This window comes from Salmo salar, chromosome ssa10, assembly GCF_905237065.1.
Source record: "Salmo salar chromosome ssa10, Ssal_v3.1, whole genome shotgun sequence".
In the NCBI taxonomy this organism is placed as follows: Eukaryota; Metazoa; Chordata; class Actinopteri; order Salmoniformes; family Salmonidae; genus Salmo; species Salmo salar.
The window spans coordinates 39,797,661-39,817,958 of record NC_059451.1 but is presented as its reverse complement, the minus strand read 5'-3'; the positions used below and the strand labels follow the sequence as shown (position 1 = coordinate 39,817,958).

Sequence of the window (20,298 nt, the reverse complement as noted above, 5' to 3'; positions counted from 1 at the left end):
ATTGATAATATCGTAAAAAATTGTAAGTGAATTTTCACAGAAAAAAAACAAGTAAATTCGATTCTACACAGAAAATATATATAGCATATATATATATGCTATCTTTATTGAATCTAATAATAACAGCGCCATACATATTTTATGTGCAAAATAAATTCAAATATAGGCCATGTCAATAAAAACAAATGGACACAATATCATTGTTTTTCTAAATTGTACCCACGTTTTGTTGGAAACGGGACTGTAGGACTACCAGGGACTATCTATGTTTTGTTTTTGAAATCCAACCAAATATGAATTCATAATTTAGCAATTTACTATTTAAAAAACGGTTACTAAGTTTATACAATTCATCAAGTAATGTATTGTATAACATTGATCATAATTGACCTAATATCACTCTCTCTCTCTCTCAATTTCAATTTTATTTCAATTTTAGGGCTTTATTGGCATGGGAAACATATTTTTACATTTGCCAAAGCAAGTGAAATAGATAATAAACAAAAGTGAAATAAACAATACAACAGCAAACATACACTCACAGAAGATCCAAAATAATAAAGACATTACAAATGTCATATCATGTATATATACAGTGTTGTAATGATGTGCAAATAGTTAAAGTACAAAAGGGAAAATAAATAAACATAAATATAAGTTGTATTTACAATGGTGTTTGTTCTTTACTACTTGCCCTTTTCTTGTCTCTCAATTCAATTCAATTCCATTTCAATTTTAGGGCTTTATTGGCATGGGAAACATATGTTTACATTGCCAAAGCAAGTGAAGTAGATAATAAACAAAAGTGAAAATAAAATAAAAATGAACAGTAAACATTACACTCACAAAAGTTCCAAAAGATTAAAGACATTACAAATGTCATATTATGTGCAAATAGTTAGAGAAAGAAAGGGAAAATAAATAAACATAAATATAGGTTTTATTTACAATGGTGTTTGTTCTTCACTGGTTGCCCTTTTCTTGTGGCAACAGGGCACAAATCTTGCTGCTGTGATGGCACACTGTAATATTTAATCCAATAGATATGGGAGTTTATCAAAATTGGGTTTGTATTCGAATTCTTTGTGGATCTGTGTAATCTGAGGGAAATATGTGTCTATAATACGGTCATACATTTGGCAGGAGGTTAGGAAGTGCAGCTCAGTTTCCACCTCATTTTGTGGGCAGTGTGCATATAGCATGTCTTCTCTTGGGAGCCATGTCTGACTATAGCAGCCCTTCTCAATAGCAAGGCTATGCTCACTGAGTCTGCACACAGTGGTCAGGTATTCTGCCACTGTGTACTCTCTGTTTAGGGCCAAGTAGCATTCTAGTTTGCAATGTTTTTTTTGTTAATTCTTTCCAATGTGTGAAGTAATGATATTTTTGTTTTCTCGTGATTTGGTTGGGTCTAATTGTGTTGCTGTCCTGGGGCTCTGTGGGGTCGGTTTGTGAGCAGAGCTCCATGAATAGCTTGCTTAGGGGACTCTTCTCCAGGTTCATCTCTCTGTAGGTGATGGCTTTGTTAGGGAAGGTTAGGGAATCACTTCCTTTTAGGTGGTTGTTGAATTTAACGGATTTTGATAATTAGCTGGTATCGGCCTAAATTCTGCTTTGCATGCATTATTTGGTGTTTTACGTTGTACACATAGGATCTTTTTTGCAGAATTCTGCATGCAGTCTCAATTTGGTGTTCGTCCCATTTTGTGAATTCTTGGTTTTAATTGTTTTTATTATATGCCAGTGTTTACTGTCCCGGGTATCTCGCCTCTACTTCCCGCCCCTCAGTTCCCACACAATAACCCTGCTGTGACAGTTATTTAGATAGTCGATTATAGATAGTATTTGCTACTATTTGGCTACTGATAGCCTACCTACTAATAATACTAATAGGCATACTAATAAAATAACTGAGACGGTCTAAAATGCATGCACAATTGCAATGATATCCTCAAACACCATAGCCTATGATGAGTGTTGGATAAGAAATAGCCTAGGCCTAAATTCGAGAAGAAAAAAAGAATTCGGTTATATATGTTATACCAAAATTCACATAGGCCAAGAACAATTATTACTTGCCAACAAAATATGTTAAATCTAGCCTAATGTCTAATACAGGGATGGAACCTGCCTCGATTTTAACATTAGTTTCACATTCTGCCTGAGAAAGTGCGTGATGCCCTACGAGCAAAAGCTGGAGGAATTTTGATGGCATTGTTAGCACCTTTTGACTGAGACTGACACATACAAGGTCTCCGTGTGCTCCGTTTGGTCCCACTAAAATCGCATTCCCTCTCACACTACGTCAACCTTTCTCACCTTGGCAGTTTCTTCTTCCCCCGCCAAATGATCTTAATTTAACCTTTAATTAGCTTGCGCATTCCGCCCTCTCGCGCTGCCCGGGCCGGGAGGGGAGCATGCGCTTTTATCTCGCGCTGGGTGTTTATTTAAAGTTTAAACTGCAGCTTATGTTGATGAACTCAGCGTAGCGGAACCAAACGGCAGAGGAGAACACTGATTTCAACACATGTTTATGTCGATAAAAACTACTGTGCCTTTTGATTCGGGTAGGCTAATATGTGGTAGGCCGAAAGTGAGACCAAAGTGTATTCTTCATTTGGCTAGAAATAATATAGGCCTATATTAAATGTTGATCATGAAGGCCTGTTTCCCGCAATGACAGTAACAAGGTAATACAACAATAATCTCTCCTCCAGATTAGAGCTGGTGATTTACATAATGTGGAATCTCTGACACCTCTCCATCTGTTGCGCGGTGCCAGTCAGAAAAGATTACGTGCACCGACCACATGTGGGGCCCATTCTTTTAGTCAACATTTGATTTTGTGCTTTGAATAAATTCAATTCAATTAATGTGTAGTTTATTTAGCATTGTTGTTGTTGATTGTATAATGTTTTATAAACCCATTTTTAACGGATGAGATTGAGAAATTAAAGTAACATTCGTGTAGCCTACCTCTCAGTTTTGTGTGCAGGTTAGTTCATCCATAATGATAAAGAGAAAAACGAATTAAAATAAACCTTTATCCGGTTTAATATTCAATTTAGGCTAATTAAAATAATGCACATAAGCAGGCTATTTATTTGTATTTTATTTATAGAGATTGTAATTCATTTCCATTGAGGTGATGCGATTGAAGACTTCATCAAATTTGACATAATAGTCTTACACGATTTCATGTTTCACAACAGGTTACACATTTTAACACATATGATAGGGTATCTGAAAGTTTTTGATAAACTGCTAATATTAAGGAACACATTTTAATATTTTAATGGTTTAATATAGAAGAAACCATTGGCATACATTGAGCAATATTAGTCATACAGCCCTTCAAATCATTTTATGGGAGCAGGGAGTTCCTCATACCTCTCCTTATTTAATTTCTGTGTGTGTGTGTGTGTGTGTGTGTGTGTGTGTGTGTGTGTGTGTGTGTGTGTGTGTGTGTGTGTGTGTGTGTGTGTGTGTGTGTGTGTGTGTGTGTGTGTGTGTGTGTGTGTGTGTGTGTGTGTGTGTGTGTGTGTGTGTGTGTGTGTGGCCAACACCACTTGGAAGGCTTTTTGACTGCTGTAACTTTGCTTTCTTTCGTGCACGCTCGGGTTGAGCTCCCATCCTATTAGATGTTGGAACGCATTCGGGGAGGAGCAGCCACAGGCCAAAACGTGAGCAGAGTAAAAAAAAAAGTGTCTCTGTAATGACGGATGCTTGAGCCGTAGTTTTCCCAATGTTCGACACAGTAGACTGTGCGCAGCCTTCACTCCAGTCATCCTGGCGAGCCGTGGCTTAGGCTAAAAATACTTCCCCAAACTCCCTTTGTAACACACAGAAAATAAAGGAAAGGAGGCTGAGGAGGAAACTGGAGCTACCCATCTCCGTGCTGCTGAAGCTTTTGGGAGAGTTCTTTATTCTTTTAAACTTTACGGGAAGAAGGCGAGGAGGAGATAATGCAGGCGCGCTACTCCGTCTCCAGCCCCAATTCTCTGGGCGTCGTGCCTTACATTAGCAGTGACCAGAGCTACTACCGGGCAGCGGCCGGTGGAGGGTACACCGGGATGCCTGCTCCCATGAGTATGTACTCTCACGCAGCCCAAGACCAGTACCAGGCCAGCATGGCGCGTGCGTATGGACCGTACACCCCGCAGCACCAGCCCAAGGACCTGGTCAAACCTCCGTACAGCTACATCGCCCTTATCACCATGGCGATACAGAACTCACCGGACAAGAAGGTGACCCTAAACGGAATTTATCAGTTTATCATGGAGAGGTTCCCGTTCTACCGAGACAACAAACAGGGCTGGCAGAACAGCATCCGCCACAACCTTTCCCTCAACGAGTGCTTTGTCAAAGTGGCCCGGGACGACAAGAAGCCCGGCAAAGGCAGCTACTGGACTCTGGACCCGGACTCCTATAACATGTTCGAGAACGGCAGCTTCCTGAGGCGTCGCAGACGGTTCAAGAAGAGTAATGTTCAAAAGGACAAGGATGACAGGCAAGGCAACCTGTCAGGGAGAGGAGCACCGGATATGGAGAACGAGCAGCCCGTGCAGGGCTCACAGCCCGTGCGCATCCAGGACATAAAGACTGAGAACGGGACTTCTACTCCACCACAGGCCGAGTCCCCCAGCCTGCCTGTGCCCAAGATAGAGAGTCCTGGCAGCAGCAGCAGTATGTCCACCGGTAGCCCTCACAGTGTGCCCTCTGCCCGGTCCCTCTCCATGGAGGGCCCCGAGCTTCATCATCACGCCCAGGCCGCAGCGCAGGGCTTCAGTGTGGACAACATCATGACCTCAGTCCGGGGGTCGCCTCAGGGCACCACGGAGCTCACGTCCCCTCTTATCGCATCTTCTAGGACAGGTATAACCCCCTCTCTATCTCTTAACTATTCCCCCAACCAGACGTCTGCTTACAACTCACCAAACTGCAACCAGAACTCAATATCTACAAACTCTAACGCGACGTACCATTGCAACATGCAAGCCATGAGCTTGTACGCCGGGGACCGAGGAGGCCACCTTGCGCCCTCCACCACCGTGGACGAGACTCTGCCCGATTACTCCATCACCACTACGGCCACATCCCCGCTCGGGCATGGCAACCTGAGCGCGGGACAGGACAGTGGTCACCACGCGAACCAGGGCCGACTTGCGTCCTGGTACGGAGACCTGGGACATCTGGGCACAAGCTACCCGGCACAGCAACAGAACTTCCACTCGATGCGAGAGATGTTCGAGTCTCAACGGATCGGTTTGAATAGCTCTCCGGTTAACGGAAATAATAGCTGTCAGATGGCCTTCCCCTCCGGTCAATCCATCTACCGTACCTCCGGAGCTTTCGTTTATGACTGCGGCAAGTTCTGAAAATAACAAAAACAAAAATGTTTTTTTAAACGAATAACTTTAATATATATATTGCCTTCTTTTTGTACTTTAACCTCCCTCATTCCGGTCCTTTATTCATCCTCAAATGGACTAAACAGATTGAGAGTGGTGAGATTTGTTCTGGTGTGTATGACAGACAGAGAGGCGCGTGTTACAACACCGAATAACACGTAAGTTTTTATCTCTCTCACTTTGGGAACTTTGTTTTTAAATAGTGTTGCTTTAACATCCAACATTTTATTAACTTGTTATTCACTGTAAATTGCATATAGTAATTTATTAATAGAAAGTAAGGGAGTATAGTTGGATGTTGTGGACCAAACACCAAAAAAGTGTTTCCAAATTGAGGTGCCTTAAATTGTCCTACATATTGTTATTTTGTGAAATAGGAGGGGAACTTGTATACCGACGTATTCTATATATTTTTTTGTTCCATATTTGTTGAAATTATTCTGAAGGCATTGCATTGTTTGTCTAATAAATTGACATTCTATTTGATTTAAATTTGTCTGGTTTATTAGCTCTCAGTAGAGGCCTATGGGGTCCGGCATGCTTTAGAATAGGGGACACAATGCAAAATAAAAGTTTGGCCTATTATTGCAAAATAAGATTGCATAGTGTCTTCCTTGGTGGTGCATAGTGTCTAACCTGGTGGTGCATAGTGTCTAACCTGGTGGTGCATAGTGTCTTCCCTGGTGGTGCATAGTGTCTTCCATGGTGGTGTTTAGACAAAATGAGTGTTGAGGCCTAATGGTTCAAATCATTTGTGATTTTAAAAGGCGGAGTTATATTTGCGTAAACCTCAATCTTCTGTATTTATAATGTAATATCTAAAATACAAACTATTGCACAACACACCCCAAACAGTGTTGACACGATTTACTGTGGCTATTTAGAGTAATAAAGGGGTTCTGTTTCTTGTCTTGGTGTTCTGTTCTGGGGCCTTATGACCCTGCTACAATAATGGGGGCACATATGCACACAGTTTTGCCTGGCAGCACACGTTGCAGGACTGTAGTGAAATAAATGTAAAACCTACACAGTTTAAACGACGTGACAATCTTATGGGTTCTGGAGTTATGTCTAGGTACTTACAGGTGTATTCAATATTACAACGTAAAGCAATACAACACACACAAGGCTACAGACACTAATGCGATTTTCTGCTGTATTGAGTGTATTGTAATCTGATAGGATGCAATATACAGGCTTGCTGCTGGGCTGGTAGTGTATTATGCAAGTACTCAGTGTGTATGATATATGTCCGTGTAATTGTTAGTTATTCTTGTAACGGATAGGCTATTGTTATGGTAACGTAACACGTTTCAACATACAGTATCTCTCCTTAGGCTATGTGGGATGTGCCATCGAGGAAAGTATGAATGTTGGGTCCAAAACCTCCAAATTAAAATAATGATTAGCAAGTTTTGTTTCTAACTTTAGGACAGGCCTATCTTCAATACAGGTTGTGCAATATTTGGGCATTTTACTTTCTTATAACAAAGCTAAAATAAAATGTAGGCCACTGGGCCTACTCCTCTGCCTTGGCCCATGTTTGTGTAGTCAGCGCAAATGAAATGTCCCACTGAGCTACAGCACACAATCTGAAACAGAGGGGAGACCGAGGAGAGGAAGAGAGTAGAGATTTACACAACGAGATTTAGTATTTGTGTAATTAAGAAATCACACTAATTGATATCATGAAATAATGATTGACGAAAGATACGGAGTACATTTGGTGACAACAGAAGTAAGGTCTAGATGCATTGCTTGGTTTGTTTTCGCTGAGACGAGACCCTTTGTCAATATCGTCACCTCCAGGGCTTTAGTTTAACAGGTCCTTGATGTAGGGCGAGCCGAGAGCCAAACGTTGTATCACGGCTTATTGATGGAGGGGTAGGTGGCTGTTTACTAGCTCCGTGGTGCCAAGGTATCCAGGTGTTGTTTGGAGTGACCACGTGTGTTTACAGACGCTTAGTTCATACCACGCATGCCTGAAATATTCTCTTTGCCAGATGTTTGGTTGCTGCAGCAACTGATTAAAGATGAAACAAAACAAGGCCAACACAGACACACACACAGACACATTGATTAATTAAAATTAGGTGTACTTAATTTACTATTTAAAAATCAATCTAGACAATGCAACAAAAAAAAGATCAGTCGCTTTCAAGAAAATACATCGAAACATGTGTGAAAATGTGTTTTGAAACTCTCCTTTTGCAGGCTTATATTATTATTATTATTATTATCGTCATTATTATTAATATGTCCTATTAACTCATTTGTACAATTTAAAATGTGTAAACAAATATCGCTGCTAAGATATTACTGTAGCTTAACTGTTTAAATTGCAGATAAAACACATTTGCAGTTAAAACAAATTCACAACTAAATTCAAACCACTTCATCAAACATTTGGAATGTTTTGTATAGGCGCGCGCGCGTGTGTCCGTCTCGATAGTCACAATTGGTAGTCATTACAGCTTGTTAATTGAGTGTACAGGGGTTTACAGAAAACATCTGCTTGCTTATTGTGTTAACTACATTCTCTGTCCCTTCCTCCGCGGCCTCTAAGCATGCGGCCCTGGGTCTGACAATTACACGGACTGACTGACTGGCGACCGCCCTTCCCAAATGGCACCCTATTCCCTGTATAGTGCACCTGGTCAAAGGTAGTGCACTATATAGGAGCATATGGTGACATTTGGGACGCAACCTGGGGCTCAGTCAGACGTATGAGAGTAATGAATGTAGCCTATGCATTATATGGTGTTGTTATATGACATACCTCTGCGCTGAGTCTTGCTGCCTGCTGCCGGCGGCCCTGGGCTCCGTGAGTTCAGGAACAAGGGGAGTGGAGAGGATATATTTTTACTCTCTGACACCAGTGCTTTGCTGAGGCCCAAATCTTGTGCAGGTGTGTCCGTGGGGCAAGTAGGGGAGGCGGGAGGGGTAGGGGACGCAGAAGAGGGTAAGGGGTTTACTTCTCCCTGGTAGGCATTGAAAATGTGTCTTTGTTGTGATCGCTTGCACTCGTGAAAGTATTGGATTGAGAATGGAGAGAGTGAGCAGGGAACACTACACCGCAGCACAAATGCTCCCCTGAGTATAGCCTGCTTGACAGCACAGGCAGCACAAAGTAAAGTTGTTCCAGTCAGTCTCTGCGTTTCGGGTAAGCCTAGGCCTAAACAAAGCCAACATTGCTTATTAACCTGGAGATTTTGATCTACATTTTAAAATGGAGCATTAACTATTGGTGTATAGGTAATGAAAACAAGACCCTTCTAGTTTATTGGCTAGAGGCTTTAGAATACCATTTACAGTTTTTATTATGACAACAAAAAAGTAACCACTATAGGTCTATGCATTGGCCTAGACTGCATCACACCAATACAAATAGGTTTAGATTTAAATAAAAATAGTGGCCTACCAATAATTCAATAAGCATATATTTAAAATGTTGATCCTCTCACTCATAGATGCCAAGCCGTAATTGCGCTAATAGAAGTCATCAGATTTTTCCCGAAGGAATAAACACACGTCACGTCGGCGCACAGAGATTGATGGCGCTCTCTCTAGCTGACCAGGTCGGGAAGGAATAAAATTCAATCAGCGGCAGAATCATTTTTCATCCGACGGAAAAGGCAGAGCGCGAGGCGAAGGTCAATGGGGAGGATGTCAACAATGCTTCATGAGAGGGCAAAGCGACGAGCTGCCACTATATGAGCACGCAGTCGCTTTCTAAAGATGCCTATAGGCCTATACCTTTCCTGGCCTAACATACTCTCATGCGCTGTTCACAGAAACAACAGAATACATTATGGATATTACTGTTGACAACTTACAGATGACTAATCGATTAGTTTACTTGGACACCCTCCTCCACACGCACATAAATGCACTATTACAGCATACACACTATAGCCTACTATAAGCCTCTACACAAACATAGATAATTATGTGGAGACAATTATGTGGAGACAATTATGTGGAGACATCTCTTTTAAATAAAGGTCAACTGTGTTCTATTCATTTTAACTTTAAAGTTAAAGTGAGGGGCGTGCTCGTCTAAAAATAAGGCTTGTCCATTTTTCAGATCAAATAAGGCGTTCTGCAGCTTAACACCTTGTTAATATTGAACATTGCATGTAGCCTACAATTATGTTATTAAACGTGAATTAAATATGGTTAGTGGTTAAATACCAATTTTATTAACACAGTTAAGGCGAGGCGTTCTGCTGCAATAACGATGACAGGATATCGTTATACCTTTTGATTTAATAATACCAAAATAAGAACAAAATTAAGGAATTGCACTTACAAACTCTTCGTTATGCGTTATAGTTATGACAATGAAATAATTAAAACAAATAGTAACATTCCCTCAAACATGCTGACTTTGCAGGCAATAGTCTAATAGGCCCACATAAGCTATTTGATTAAAGTATTATGACAACAGATACAATTTTCCCAAGTATTCAATTTTATTGGGTGATTCGTTCGGTTTTTCACATTCCATAATGAGCTAAAAACTGAATTTGAAACTTCAAGAGTAAACGTGAGAATGGCATGAAACACAGACTAGGAGGGGCTGTATGTGCAAGAGCTTATCAAATCAATTTGTAAGTCAACAGCAATTACACACACACACACACACACACAAACAAGAGGATGTGTAACGCGAAACTGAGACCTCGTCTTTAAATGAAGCTGTTAAGGCCTACAATCACAACAATTCCGGGCGCCTTCAAGACAAACCTACACGCCCCTCAATAACACGTCAACGCATGAATGATGTATAATATATAAATTCACTGTCGTTCAATCTCCGCTTTTCACATCTGTCTAACGCCTGTCTGATGCATTAAGACATATTTTACTCAGCACTGTTTAAGGTCGTGGTGGGGATAAATCTAACCACCGGAGTGTCAGTGTGTCTGTCTCCCCGCCCAGGCAGGTCCTGTGGGGGCAGGCCCCGGGGCCAGAGCCGGAGGAGACATGGACCTGGGTAGGTCAAACCGCTTGAAGGCGCGCCATTTTCCAAAGCCCTCGGAAAAGTCAGAAGTAATGGTGAAGGTTGCCACTGCTTCGCGGGGACGTTTAGTTCTACGACACGTGAGGTTCTATTACAGTAGTGTAATTGAGCAAGGCTATAACTCTCTGCTAACATTAGCCTTTCAACTGTCATAAACCGATACGCCAAACACCAATTAAAGGATTATGACTCAATATGTTGGCAATAAAAGGAGAACATGAAACAGTAGACCTAATTATCAATTTGTAAACTATGAACTTAGGCTAGGCCTACTCGATACAGTATTGCTATAAGTCTACCCAAGTGACAAGAGAATGAAAAGGTGGAAGCCTTTGTGCGAGTTCTCACATTGTATTATGTGATTTGCCACATTATAATCGAGACTTTCTCATGCTCGTCAGCTGGTGCCAGTCAGCCTATAGCACACTAAATGAACTAGGATAAAGCCAAACTAAATATTCCATTAATTAATGGTCATACCAGCATCAGCATTTGGGGCCCTTTCTGATGGTAATCTGCATCTGCTATGTTTTATTAGAGATAAATCCGATTGCAGAGTTCCACTTCCTAACCAATCTCCCATTTACTTGTTTATTTATCCGGGCAGTGGAGAATGTCAGAAATGCTAAGCACTAACAGGGTTCAGATGACTTATATGGGCGCCATTTCCGCTGTAACTGTCTCTCTATTCACTCTCTCACTTTTCTTTTAGTCCGTTTAAAAAGTATAGGCCTATAGAGATGGTCTATCTTTTATTTGAAAGATTCACTCTACCATATCGACTCTGTTGCTTATAAAGAACAATTGATAGTTGATTTTAAACGATGGCCTACACCATGGAACGAACAAACAAAAGGACATTGAAGAACATTCCAAACTGAAAAGAAAATGATTTGTCTCAAGAAAGTGTAGGCCTGTAGATATCAAATTGTGAATATTTGGATCATATTTATAAAACCGAATAGTCCTAAAATCATTACAAATTTGTAATAAAAAAACGACGTCGTCCTCGTAGGCTAGATGATAATAATTATATGCCTTAAATAACATTTTAATTAGGCCTTATATTCAAATTAAGGCAAATATGTGAACACTTTTGCTATTATGCCTGTTTTTATAATGAGGTGTAACAATAAGGACACGACGGTGGCAATTTCATGTCTCTTGAAAGCACGAACCTCCTTACTTGTTACTCCAATATGAACCCCCTGTTGAGAGAGCCAAATGCATATGATATAAATAATCCATTTTATTTTTGACTTCTGGTAAAAACAATAAAAGTAGTCTGTAGGTCTTTGCTATAGCCAACCCTCTATGCCCAAATTAGGAAAAGCATAAGGATAAAGAACAGTGAGCGAAAATAACATTTATAAAGACAATTTTAGGAGATTGTTAGATTATTTCAGTTTATTTTGCTCTCCTATTTTACTGTAAAACGTATTAAGGCCTTTTAATTTGTTTTTTTTAGCTTTTCATAGCCAAACTGTGGTGGCACACACTCCTCTCCTTTCTCGTTCTTCTCTGTAGTAACTTACGCCTGGAAGTGGGTGCCTGCATTCTGTTCCCGTGCGTTCTGAAAGCTGAGCCTAGAGCAGCACAGGGCTGCAGTTAGTGGCGGCGCGCGACTGGGCCCGTGCACCTGTGTGCGGCTGGTCGGTGGGCGCGAGGAGGAGACCTGGCACAGTGGAAACTGGTGTGTTTTCGCTCGCACCCGGGTTCCAGGGCCAACCTCAAAGCGCCATCTGTTACCAATTATAAGTCCACACAGATGCAGCGCTGTCTCCGACGGTCAAACTGCAATGTTCTAGGTGTTGTCTTTAAGAAAAAAGAGAGGCAGGCAAACCCACCCTTTTTGTTCCCTGTTCGCAAACCTACTTTGAAACCCTCCATTTTCCATTTAAAATGTCAAACGGATTTTTCATAAAAAGATCCCACGACGGTTTTCATTTGATTCATATAATATATAGGCCTACACAACTGATACATTTCTGGGGCTATAATCTTTTAAAGTCAGGATGTTGATTCCATGACCATTAAGATATAGGCTCGGTAACAACCTAACTTCCTTTCTAAGCTATTGTTCTGTAACAAAACTATTTTACAAACCATTAAAGTAAAGTATGGTGGGACGTCTCTTGGCCTCTAGAACACAGAGGTTCGAGGTTAGCGGTTCATATTCCAGCAGAAGTCAGAGACAAAACGACAGAGGTCTTTATGCAGAGTAGAGGCAGCCTCCAGAGCGAAATGGGCTTGGACTGGGCACATAGTCAGAATGTCTAGATTGAGACACATTCTGCAGGAATGGGATCCAGGCTGGAGGAAGCGTATTTCCTGAGGAATGAACAGGGTTAGTGTGCTCGCGGGGCAAACCAAGGAGAGCTGAGCGCGAGGAGGGAAGGGAAATGACAGGGGCTGAGGCTCACGCGACCTCTGAGCAACCTCTCAGACAACATTACTCTAGTCTTCTGACTCGACTCAAACTTGAGCTTTTACCTCTAAAATACCTTTTACAAGATTTAACCAAAGGTATAACATTTTTCCCCTATTTATAAGGTACACATTGTACACGTATCCTCCAGTCTAGACACATTTTTGTGGAATAATGGCGGGGAGATTATGCAGTGCCAATTGGGTGACATAAAATAGACTATCTTTATAAATAGTCACAATTATGTTATTTAGGCTACATATATTATATGTGGTGCTATGTGTCTATGTAATTATCAATACATTTATAACAAACAACGTATATTAAGGGGAGAAGAGCAGAAGATTGTGTATGAAAAGTCAAGAAAATAATCACATATGTAGGGGCAACTAATGTATCAAAAGAACAAGTTTTATTGTACCAAAATGTTTATATTCTGAATTAAATATGTCAGATGGGAATACAAAACATTTCACAAATGCTGAATAACATCTAAAACATATTTGTTGGTCATCTTACAATAACAAATAATTAAAGTTATACTTCATTTATTTCTAAAAGGACAAACTGCAACCTGTTACCTATATGCCAGGCGATTAAAACAAACAAACACAAGACAACAATACAATCCCATATTGTCCAGAGACAGTGTCTAATAAAAACAATTCAAAGTCCAATCACCATATAGGCTACTAAATCATGATCAGTGAGAAAAATTATATTAAGATTAAAAACAAAAATAAGGAATGGCATTATTTAAAAGGCATCGAATAATCTTCCCTCCCCATAGCATAAGGCAAAAAAACAGACGGAGTAACTTCGTTTGGGACAGCAAAGTGATGAAAAAAAATGATCTAGACTAGTTTTATATTCTTTTCACCGCTTGGAGCGACTGTTCAGTCACAGAGCACTCTGGTCAGGAGTGGGTCCACAGCGTGTGCTTTTATGCGTTAGGGTTATTCTTCATGAGATGGATGTCAGCATCAACCATCTCTTTCACCAGTTCCTAAAAAGTCAAATAGAGGTTTAGTTTAGACACAGATATTGTCTACTCTAAACCTAACATAGCAGCCTAAATATTCATTTCCAAACACTGGTAATCAAACAATTTGTATAGATTCAGGGAAATCGGTTAACCTAATAAAATGATTGGTCTGAATCGAAAAATCACTAAGACAAAAAATATGGAAATAATGGAGAAACAAAATGTGTTGTATACATGAAATCTGTTGAGAGGACTGCGGTCTCTTTATTCAGTCATGTTGATGTACTGTGGTTGGTAAGTGGGAGATTAGTCCAACTTGGCTTGTTCAATCACACTTAACCTACTTATTATTGCTCATATAAGGCTTGCACAGTATATGATTATAACACGTTATAAAGCATTAGTTTAGCTACTTAAGAAGCTGCTTAACTTTCCAATTTATGTTGTGTTTACTGACAACACAAGAGGAGTGGAGAAGCTGGCTGGGAAGACTGTCATCGAAGAAGACCAGCATGCTGTGCATCTCCAGTTCCACCATGGGTTATGCGCACACAAACCTGCACACACACAAACCCGCACACACACGCACGCAAGCACACCTGCACGCAAGCACACACGCAGAGTAAAGTGCAACACCCACCTCAAAAGTGATCTTTGCTTTCCAGCCTAACTTTGTCAGTGCCTTGGTGCTATCACCTTGCAGGTATTCCTGGGAGAAACAAAAACAACTCATCTTTCATGGCCACTAGAGAATGGTGTTTAGAATGGGGTAATTTTACAGTCAGAGTTCAGCAAAAACAGTAGATTACAGTAGAAACAGTAGAATACAGTTGATACAGTACACTTTGTTACAGTACACACACACACACACACACACACACACACACACACACACACACACACACACACACACACACACACACACACACACACACACAGGTCAGTATCCCCTCTAGGGGAAAGGGAGGTCACAAAGTCTCACTGGCCATCAATCCCAGACTCCTCCTCTCTCATCCAGAGGGTGCCAGAGCATGATGAATTGTGGGACTCCGGTGGTGTAACCTCCTTCCTCCCTCATCCCCATCTCTCCTCTGTTTCCCTTTTGTGTTCTGCACTGGGTTCACAATCCACTGAGACCCTGTCTGAGACCACCAAAGATAGAGCCTGACAAATACCTCTCGCTCTCTCTCATTATCATTTTGTCACTTCTCTCCCTCAGTTAAACAGTCAGCAATTTGTTATCCTAAAAATCTATACGTATCTTTGAACCGTACACAAGTTTCTTGAACAACCCTGTTACGTTGTCATACTCACTGTCAAGATTTCTACAGTTGATTTAGTGGTTAGCTACATATTTCTTTCAGTAGAAGGAGAGTACGTATCAGTTACTCCCGATGTGCTCATGTCCATGGCTGAATAGAGATGTGAACTTATAAAGGCAGAGAGCTCCTTTTCTATCTGACACTAAAACATTTGAAAATGTCTGTTTCTGGGTGATCTTATTACAGAGGAACGCTACAGCAGCATTAGCCTAGCCTGGTGCTACTTCAGCCTTTACAGAACAGGGACCCACATCTCTGAGCTGCTCCACAGCCCTCAATCACACTGGCTCACACACACACACGCACGCACGCACGCACACACACGCACGCACGCACGCACGCACGCACACACACACGCACACACGCACACACGCACACACACACACACACACACACGCACGCACACACGCAAATGCACAATCTTTGTTGCAGTTGATTAAAGTTAACTACAAAACGTTTTTCATGTGTTATTCTTATTTGAAATGCAACCTCCAATCAATCTTCAAGTGCATTTTTTAAATGTTTTTATTAGTACAGTCTTTAAATCAGCCATCAGACAAAAGCTCGTCCCTCCTTTAGTAGTCAGTTGACTAAATCCATTTGTAGTTCTACGCTACATTACTGACATTCAGTTCTGTTCCAGGCCTATAAACAGCCATATTTACAGAATCATTACTACAGCAATGGACGTCAATTATATAAAGTTATATCATTATATTCATTATAGGAGTTATTAATGGAGTGACTCCATAAGTACATTAATTATGTTACATTTTTATATGAGAACATTTCGAAAGTGAAATTAATATCAGGTGTTTTTGTCCCCAATAAAGGGGTTTCAAGGTGAGTTCGCCTCAGCTCATTTCTAATGTTAAAAAGCTCTCGAAGCCTACTTAAACACTTTATAACCAGCCTGTTATCTGTTATAACACAAATAAACATGTGTCTAGAACAAACATTCCTCAATGAAAATAATAGGTGAAACAACATTCTCAAATAAGGCATATTAAAGTGAAATTGCATTATGCAACAATTCTTACAGCAATGTTGGGTTCAGAGCAAAATAATGCTGAATGTATAAATAGTGAATAAAGAGGGAAAAGACCTAATGGAATCCCAGCTCCTACCATGGACTGACTATAATATTCCATGCAGTGGCAGTATGTGGCCAGAGATAGCACTGCTGAGTACTACTATCCATACAGAATCATCTTATGCCCCACCTCACCATGACAACATTACCCTCTCCTATCAACATAGCTGACTGAGGTGAGGTACACTTCCTGTTCCTGCATTTCTATGATTGGTCAGTTGTCAGATGTCCATCTATTTATAAGACCTGGAATACAGTGTATTTATACTGATAAAGACCTGTCAAGTCCTAGCACACTGAAGACCATAGATAGAACACACTTTCATTTCAGTACTCCCACATAACAAAGAGTCCTGCTCAAAATCCAGATCATCTACTATGAGTCATTTTATACCTGGTGGATATCACACGTGAGGGATCACACACACACACACACACACACACACACACACACACACACACACACACACACACACACAATTAAACCTGCTCAGAGATTTAAAACCTAACTAGAACAGAGTCAACTCACCCCTAACTGACAGAGTATGTACTGAATTATTCAACAAGAACTGCTAACAGATGGGGAACAATATAATCTTCATATGGATCTGATTTGGAACAGAATCCAAGGTCGTGGTATATCCTGTTTAAAATAGTATTCTCCACATGTCTGGAAATATGCAACAATGATAACAGAAATGGATTCTAGAAAATTTGCTATGTTGAGTGGATTGCTCTCTGAAGAGAGAAGATTTGAGTAAATATTACATCTGTAGGGGCTTAAAGCTATATCACACGCATCCACAGGATGCGATCCGACCATGATCTGTTCACAGTCCATAAACCACGCCATGCATCATGGGTAGTGTGTGTCAAGTTGCGATGGTCGCAGAAGAGGGATCACATAGGGAGAGACACAACGATGACATAAACTGACTGTATACCTGATCCCTATAGGCAATGTTGCTTTCCCAGGCAACACAAGTATCAATAAATGTTAATTTACGTCTGAGGTGAATCCAGAGACACCGAGAGAAATGGATGTTTCCTCTGAGTATATGGAAGTGCTGATGAAACCGTTTTCCCTTTCTCTTCAGGTAGCCAGGAGCAGCAACAACACCACTGATATCACATCCCACTACATCCTGAATAACCTCATTGCCACAGTTGCCAAACCATCATCAACATCATCGTCATCACCACCTGAATCCTCCTTCCCCTCTTCCTTTCTACCATTAAAGGTGTAAACCACTCTCTCTGAATGTGATCACGGTCGATAAAGCCCACAGGTGATTAAGGCACTCTGAGTTGGCATGTAACGCTAAGGAATTCCAGTATCACTGAAAGTCCTGTCAATAAATCACAGCAACCCTTTCACACAGCAGAGAGAGAGAACACTACAAACACATCCCAACCATAGCCAAAGAGCTCTTCGAGCCATTGAAGGGAAAGAAAGTTCAACATCCTCATAGAGACCTCTCTCTCTCTTTCCCTCTCTCTCACGCAGAAACACTCACAGGGGACAGGCTCTGAGGATCTGATGTGGTTTGGAGAGGCCATTGGTAGTGCTTCTGGTATTTGTATGACCATGGACATGAGGATGGATACAGACATCAAACAGTAGCAGCAATGAGACAGCAGTAGTTCAACTCAGTAAGTCTGGACCCCACAGCCTCAGCTGTCTCAAGGACAGACATGATTTCCCAGAAACCTTTGCCCTTTGTAAGGTCACACAGACGAAGACTGAGTGTGTGTGTTTGAGAAAATGGTTTGTTAGTGTTCTGGTCCAGGTGTGAGAAAGACGGGGAAGGAATGAGAGAGCCGGTCCAGGTACGCACATCTTTTCATTCCTCTCTTCCTCTCACTGGTCACTTCTCTACCCACATCCCTCCCTCTCTTTTTCTTTGCCCACATTAACATACTCCCAGATTCTAGAACAAGAAAGACAAAGCCTGGGAAGAAAAGAGAAAATAGTGAAACAGAGAGGGAGAAAGAGCCTGCTGGTTTCTCCCCAGGACTTCTAGACAGTATTAGCCACTCCCATAAAAAGGTCAGGATCCTACCACTGAGAGATGGAGAGTTCCTGTCTGTGTGTGTGTATTTCTGTGTGTGTGTGAGTTATATCACAGGTTTCTTCCGCCGTCTCCCTGTGAGGCTCAGCCGACACACAACGTGGGTACTGAACTCTAAAGAGTGGCCCTGCCCTTGTCCCTGACACTCACTCACTCACACACACACACACACACACACACACACACACACACACACACACACACACACACACACACACACACACACACACACACACACACACTTAGAAGCGTAATGTATATTTATATATGAGAGAAGGAGGAATAACACATAAGTTGGGAGCTGTATCTATAATTTGAACTCTGAGTGAGTAAAACTATTAACGCAAAATATTGATTAACAACGAAAGAGACCAGTCTCTCTCCCTTCCTTCACCCCCCCAATGATGATTGTTCTCCATCAGTGCTCATTAAAATTCCTGGGGGAGCTGTGTGATAAATATTTAGGTGGTTGAGGACACACTCTAAACACTCTTGAGGAGCAGAGTGGAGGCTAGCAGCAGATCGCACTAAGTGCCCCAACGCCACCGCTAAGCATTCTGCCTGCCCTTCAGCTCCAAGGAGATTTGTATATGTGAAGTACTTACTGTCAAGATAACCAGCACAGGGAGAGAGGGGGCAAGATTGATAGCGAAGCCAGCCAAACGTGTGGTGTGTATGTGTGTGGTGCGTATGAGATTTGAAAAAGTTTAGAAATGAACATGTACACACGTTCAATTGTTATTGTCACATGCACAAGTACATTGGAATGCTTAACTTGCATGATCTAACCAACAGTGCAGTTATCAATATCAAAATAGTATAACTAACCTTCAGATAATACTATATATTTTTGAAGTATATATACACATACACATACAGTTGAAGTTGGAAGTTTACATACACTTAGGTTGGAATCATTAAAACTTGTTTTTCAACCACTCCACAAATTTCTTGTAAACAAACTATAGTTTTGGCAACTCGGTTAGGACATCTACTTTGTGCATGACACAAGTAATTTTTCCAACAAGTGTTTACAGACAGATTATTTCACTTATAATTCACTGTATCACTATTCCAGTGGGTCAGAAGTTTACATGCACTAAGTTGACTGTGCCTTTAAACAGCTTGGAAAATTCCAGAAAATGATGTCATGGCTTTAAAAGCTTCTGATAGGCTAATTGACATAATTTGAGTCAATTGGAGGTGTACCTGTGGATGTATTTCAAGGCCTACCTTCAAACTCAGTGCCTCTTTGCTTGACATCATGGGAAAATCAAAAGAAATCAGCCAAGACCTCAGAAAAAAGATTGTAGACCTCCACAAGTCGGGTTCATCCTTGGGACTAATTTCCAAACGCCTGAAGGTACCACGTTCATCTGTACAAACAATAGCATGCAAGTATAAACACCATGGAACCACGCAGCCGTCATACCGCTCAGGAAGGAGACGCGTTCTGTCTCCTAGAGATGAATGTACTTTGGTGCGAAAAGTGCAAATCAAACCCAGAACAACAGAAAAGGACCTTGTGAAGATGCTGGAGGAAACAGGTACACAAGTACCTATATCCACAGTAAAACGAGTCCTATATCGACATAACCTGAAAGGCCGCTCAGCAAGGAAGAAGCCACTGCTCCAAAACCGCCAATAAAAAGCGAGACTTCGGTTTGCAACTGCACATGAGGACAAAGATCGTACTTTTTGGAGAAATGTCCTCTGGTCTGATGAAACAAAAATAGAACGGTTACGCTATAATGACCATCGTTATGTTTGGAGGAAAAAGGGGGAGGCTTGCAAGCCGAAGAACACCATCCCATCCGTGAAGCACGGGGGTGGCAGCATCATGTTGTGGGGGTGCTTTGCTGCAGGAGGGCTTGGTGCACAACACAAAATAGATGGCATCATGAGGAAGAACAATTATGTGGCTATATTAAAGCAATGTTACTGAGAGGGGGTGACACAAA

General features: G+C 41.2%; 2 protein-coding genes across 3 annotated transcripts in view; one reads left to right on the top strand and one right to left on the bottom strand.

The window, feature by feature from the left end:
• The first annotated feature begins 3,694 nt into the window (after positions 1-3,694).
• Positions 3,695-5,903, top strand: LOC106560369 (forkhead box C1-A). Its single transcript, XM_014123228.2, has one exon. It carries the CDS (start codon positions 3,966-3,968, stop codon positions 5,376-5,378), a length of 1,413 nt encoding a protein of 470 aa, XP_013978703.1. The 5' UTR covers positions 3,695-3,965; the 3' UTR covers positions 5,379-5,903.
• Positions 5,904-13,255: 7,352 nt separating this feature from the next.
• gmds (GDP-mannose 4,6-dehydratase) overlaps positions 13,256-20,298 on the bottom strand; it is a 229,760-nt gene continuing 222,717 nt past the window's right edge. The window contains exons 11-12 of one of the 2 annotated variants that reach the window (XM_014123207.2): positions 14,491-14,559; positions 13,256-13,871 (exon numbers count right to left, since the gene is read on the bottom strand). In XM_014123207.2, the coding sequence (XP_013978682.1) occupies positions 13,809-13,871; positions 14,491-14,559 (132 nt within the window). In that variant the 3' untranslated portion in view covers positions 13,256-13,808. The remainder of the gene's footprint in view (positions 13,872-14,490; positions 14,560-20,298) is intronic. The other variant, NM_001141373.1, reaches the window with a different exon arrangement.

Excerpts from the sequence above, each read along its gene's own strand:
- LOC106560369 (XM_014123228.2), top strand. The coding sequence starts at position 3,966 with ATGCAGGCGCGCTACTCCGTCTCCAGCCCCAATTCTCTGGGCGTCGTG.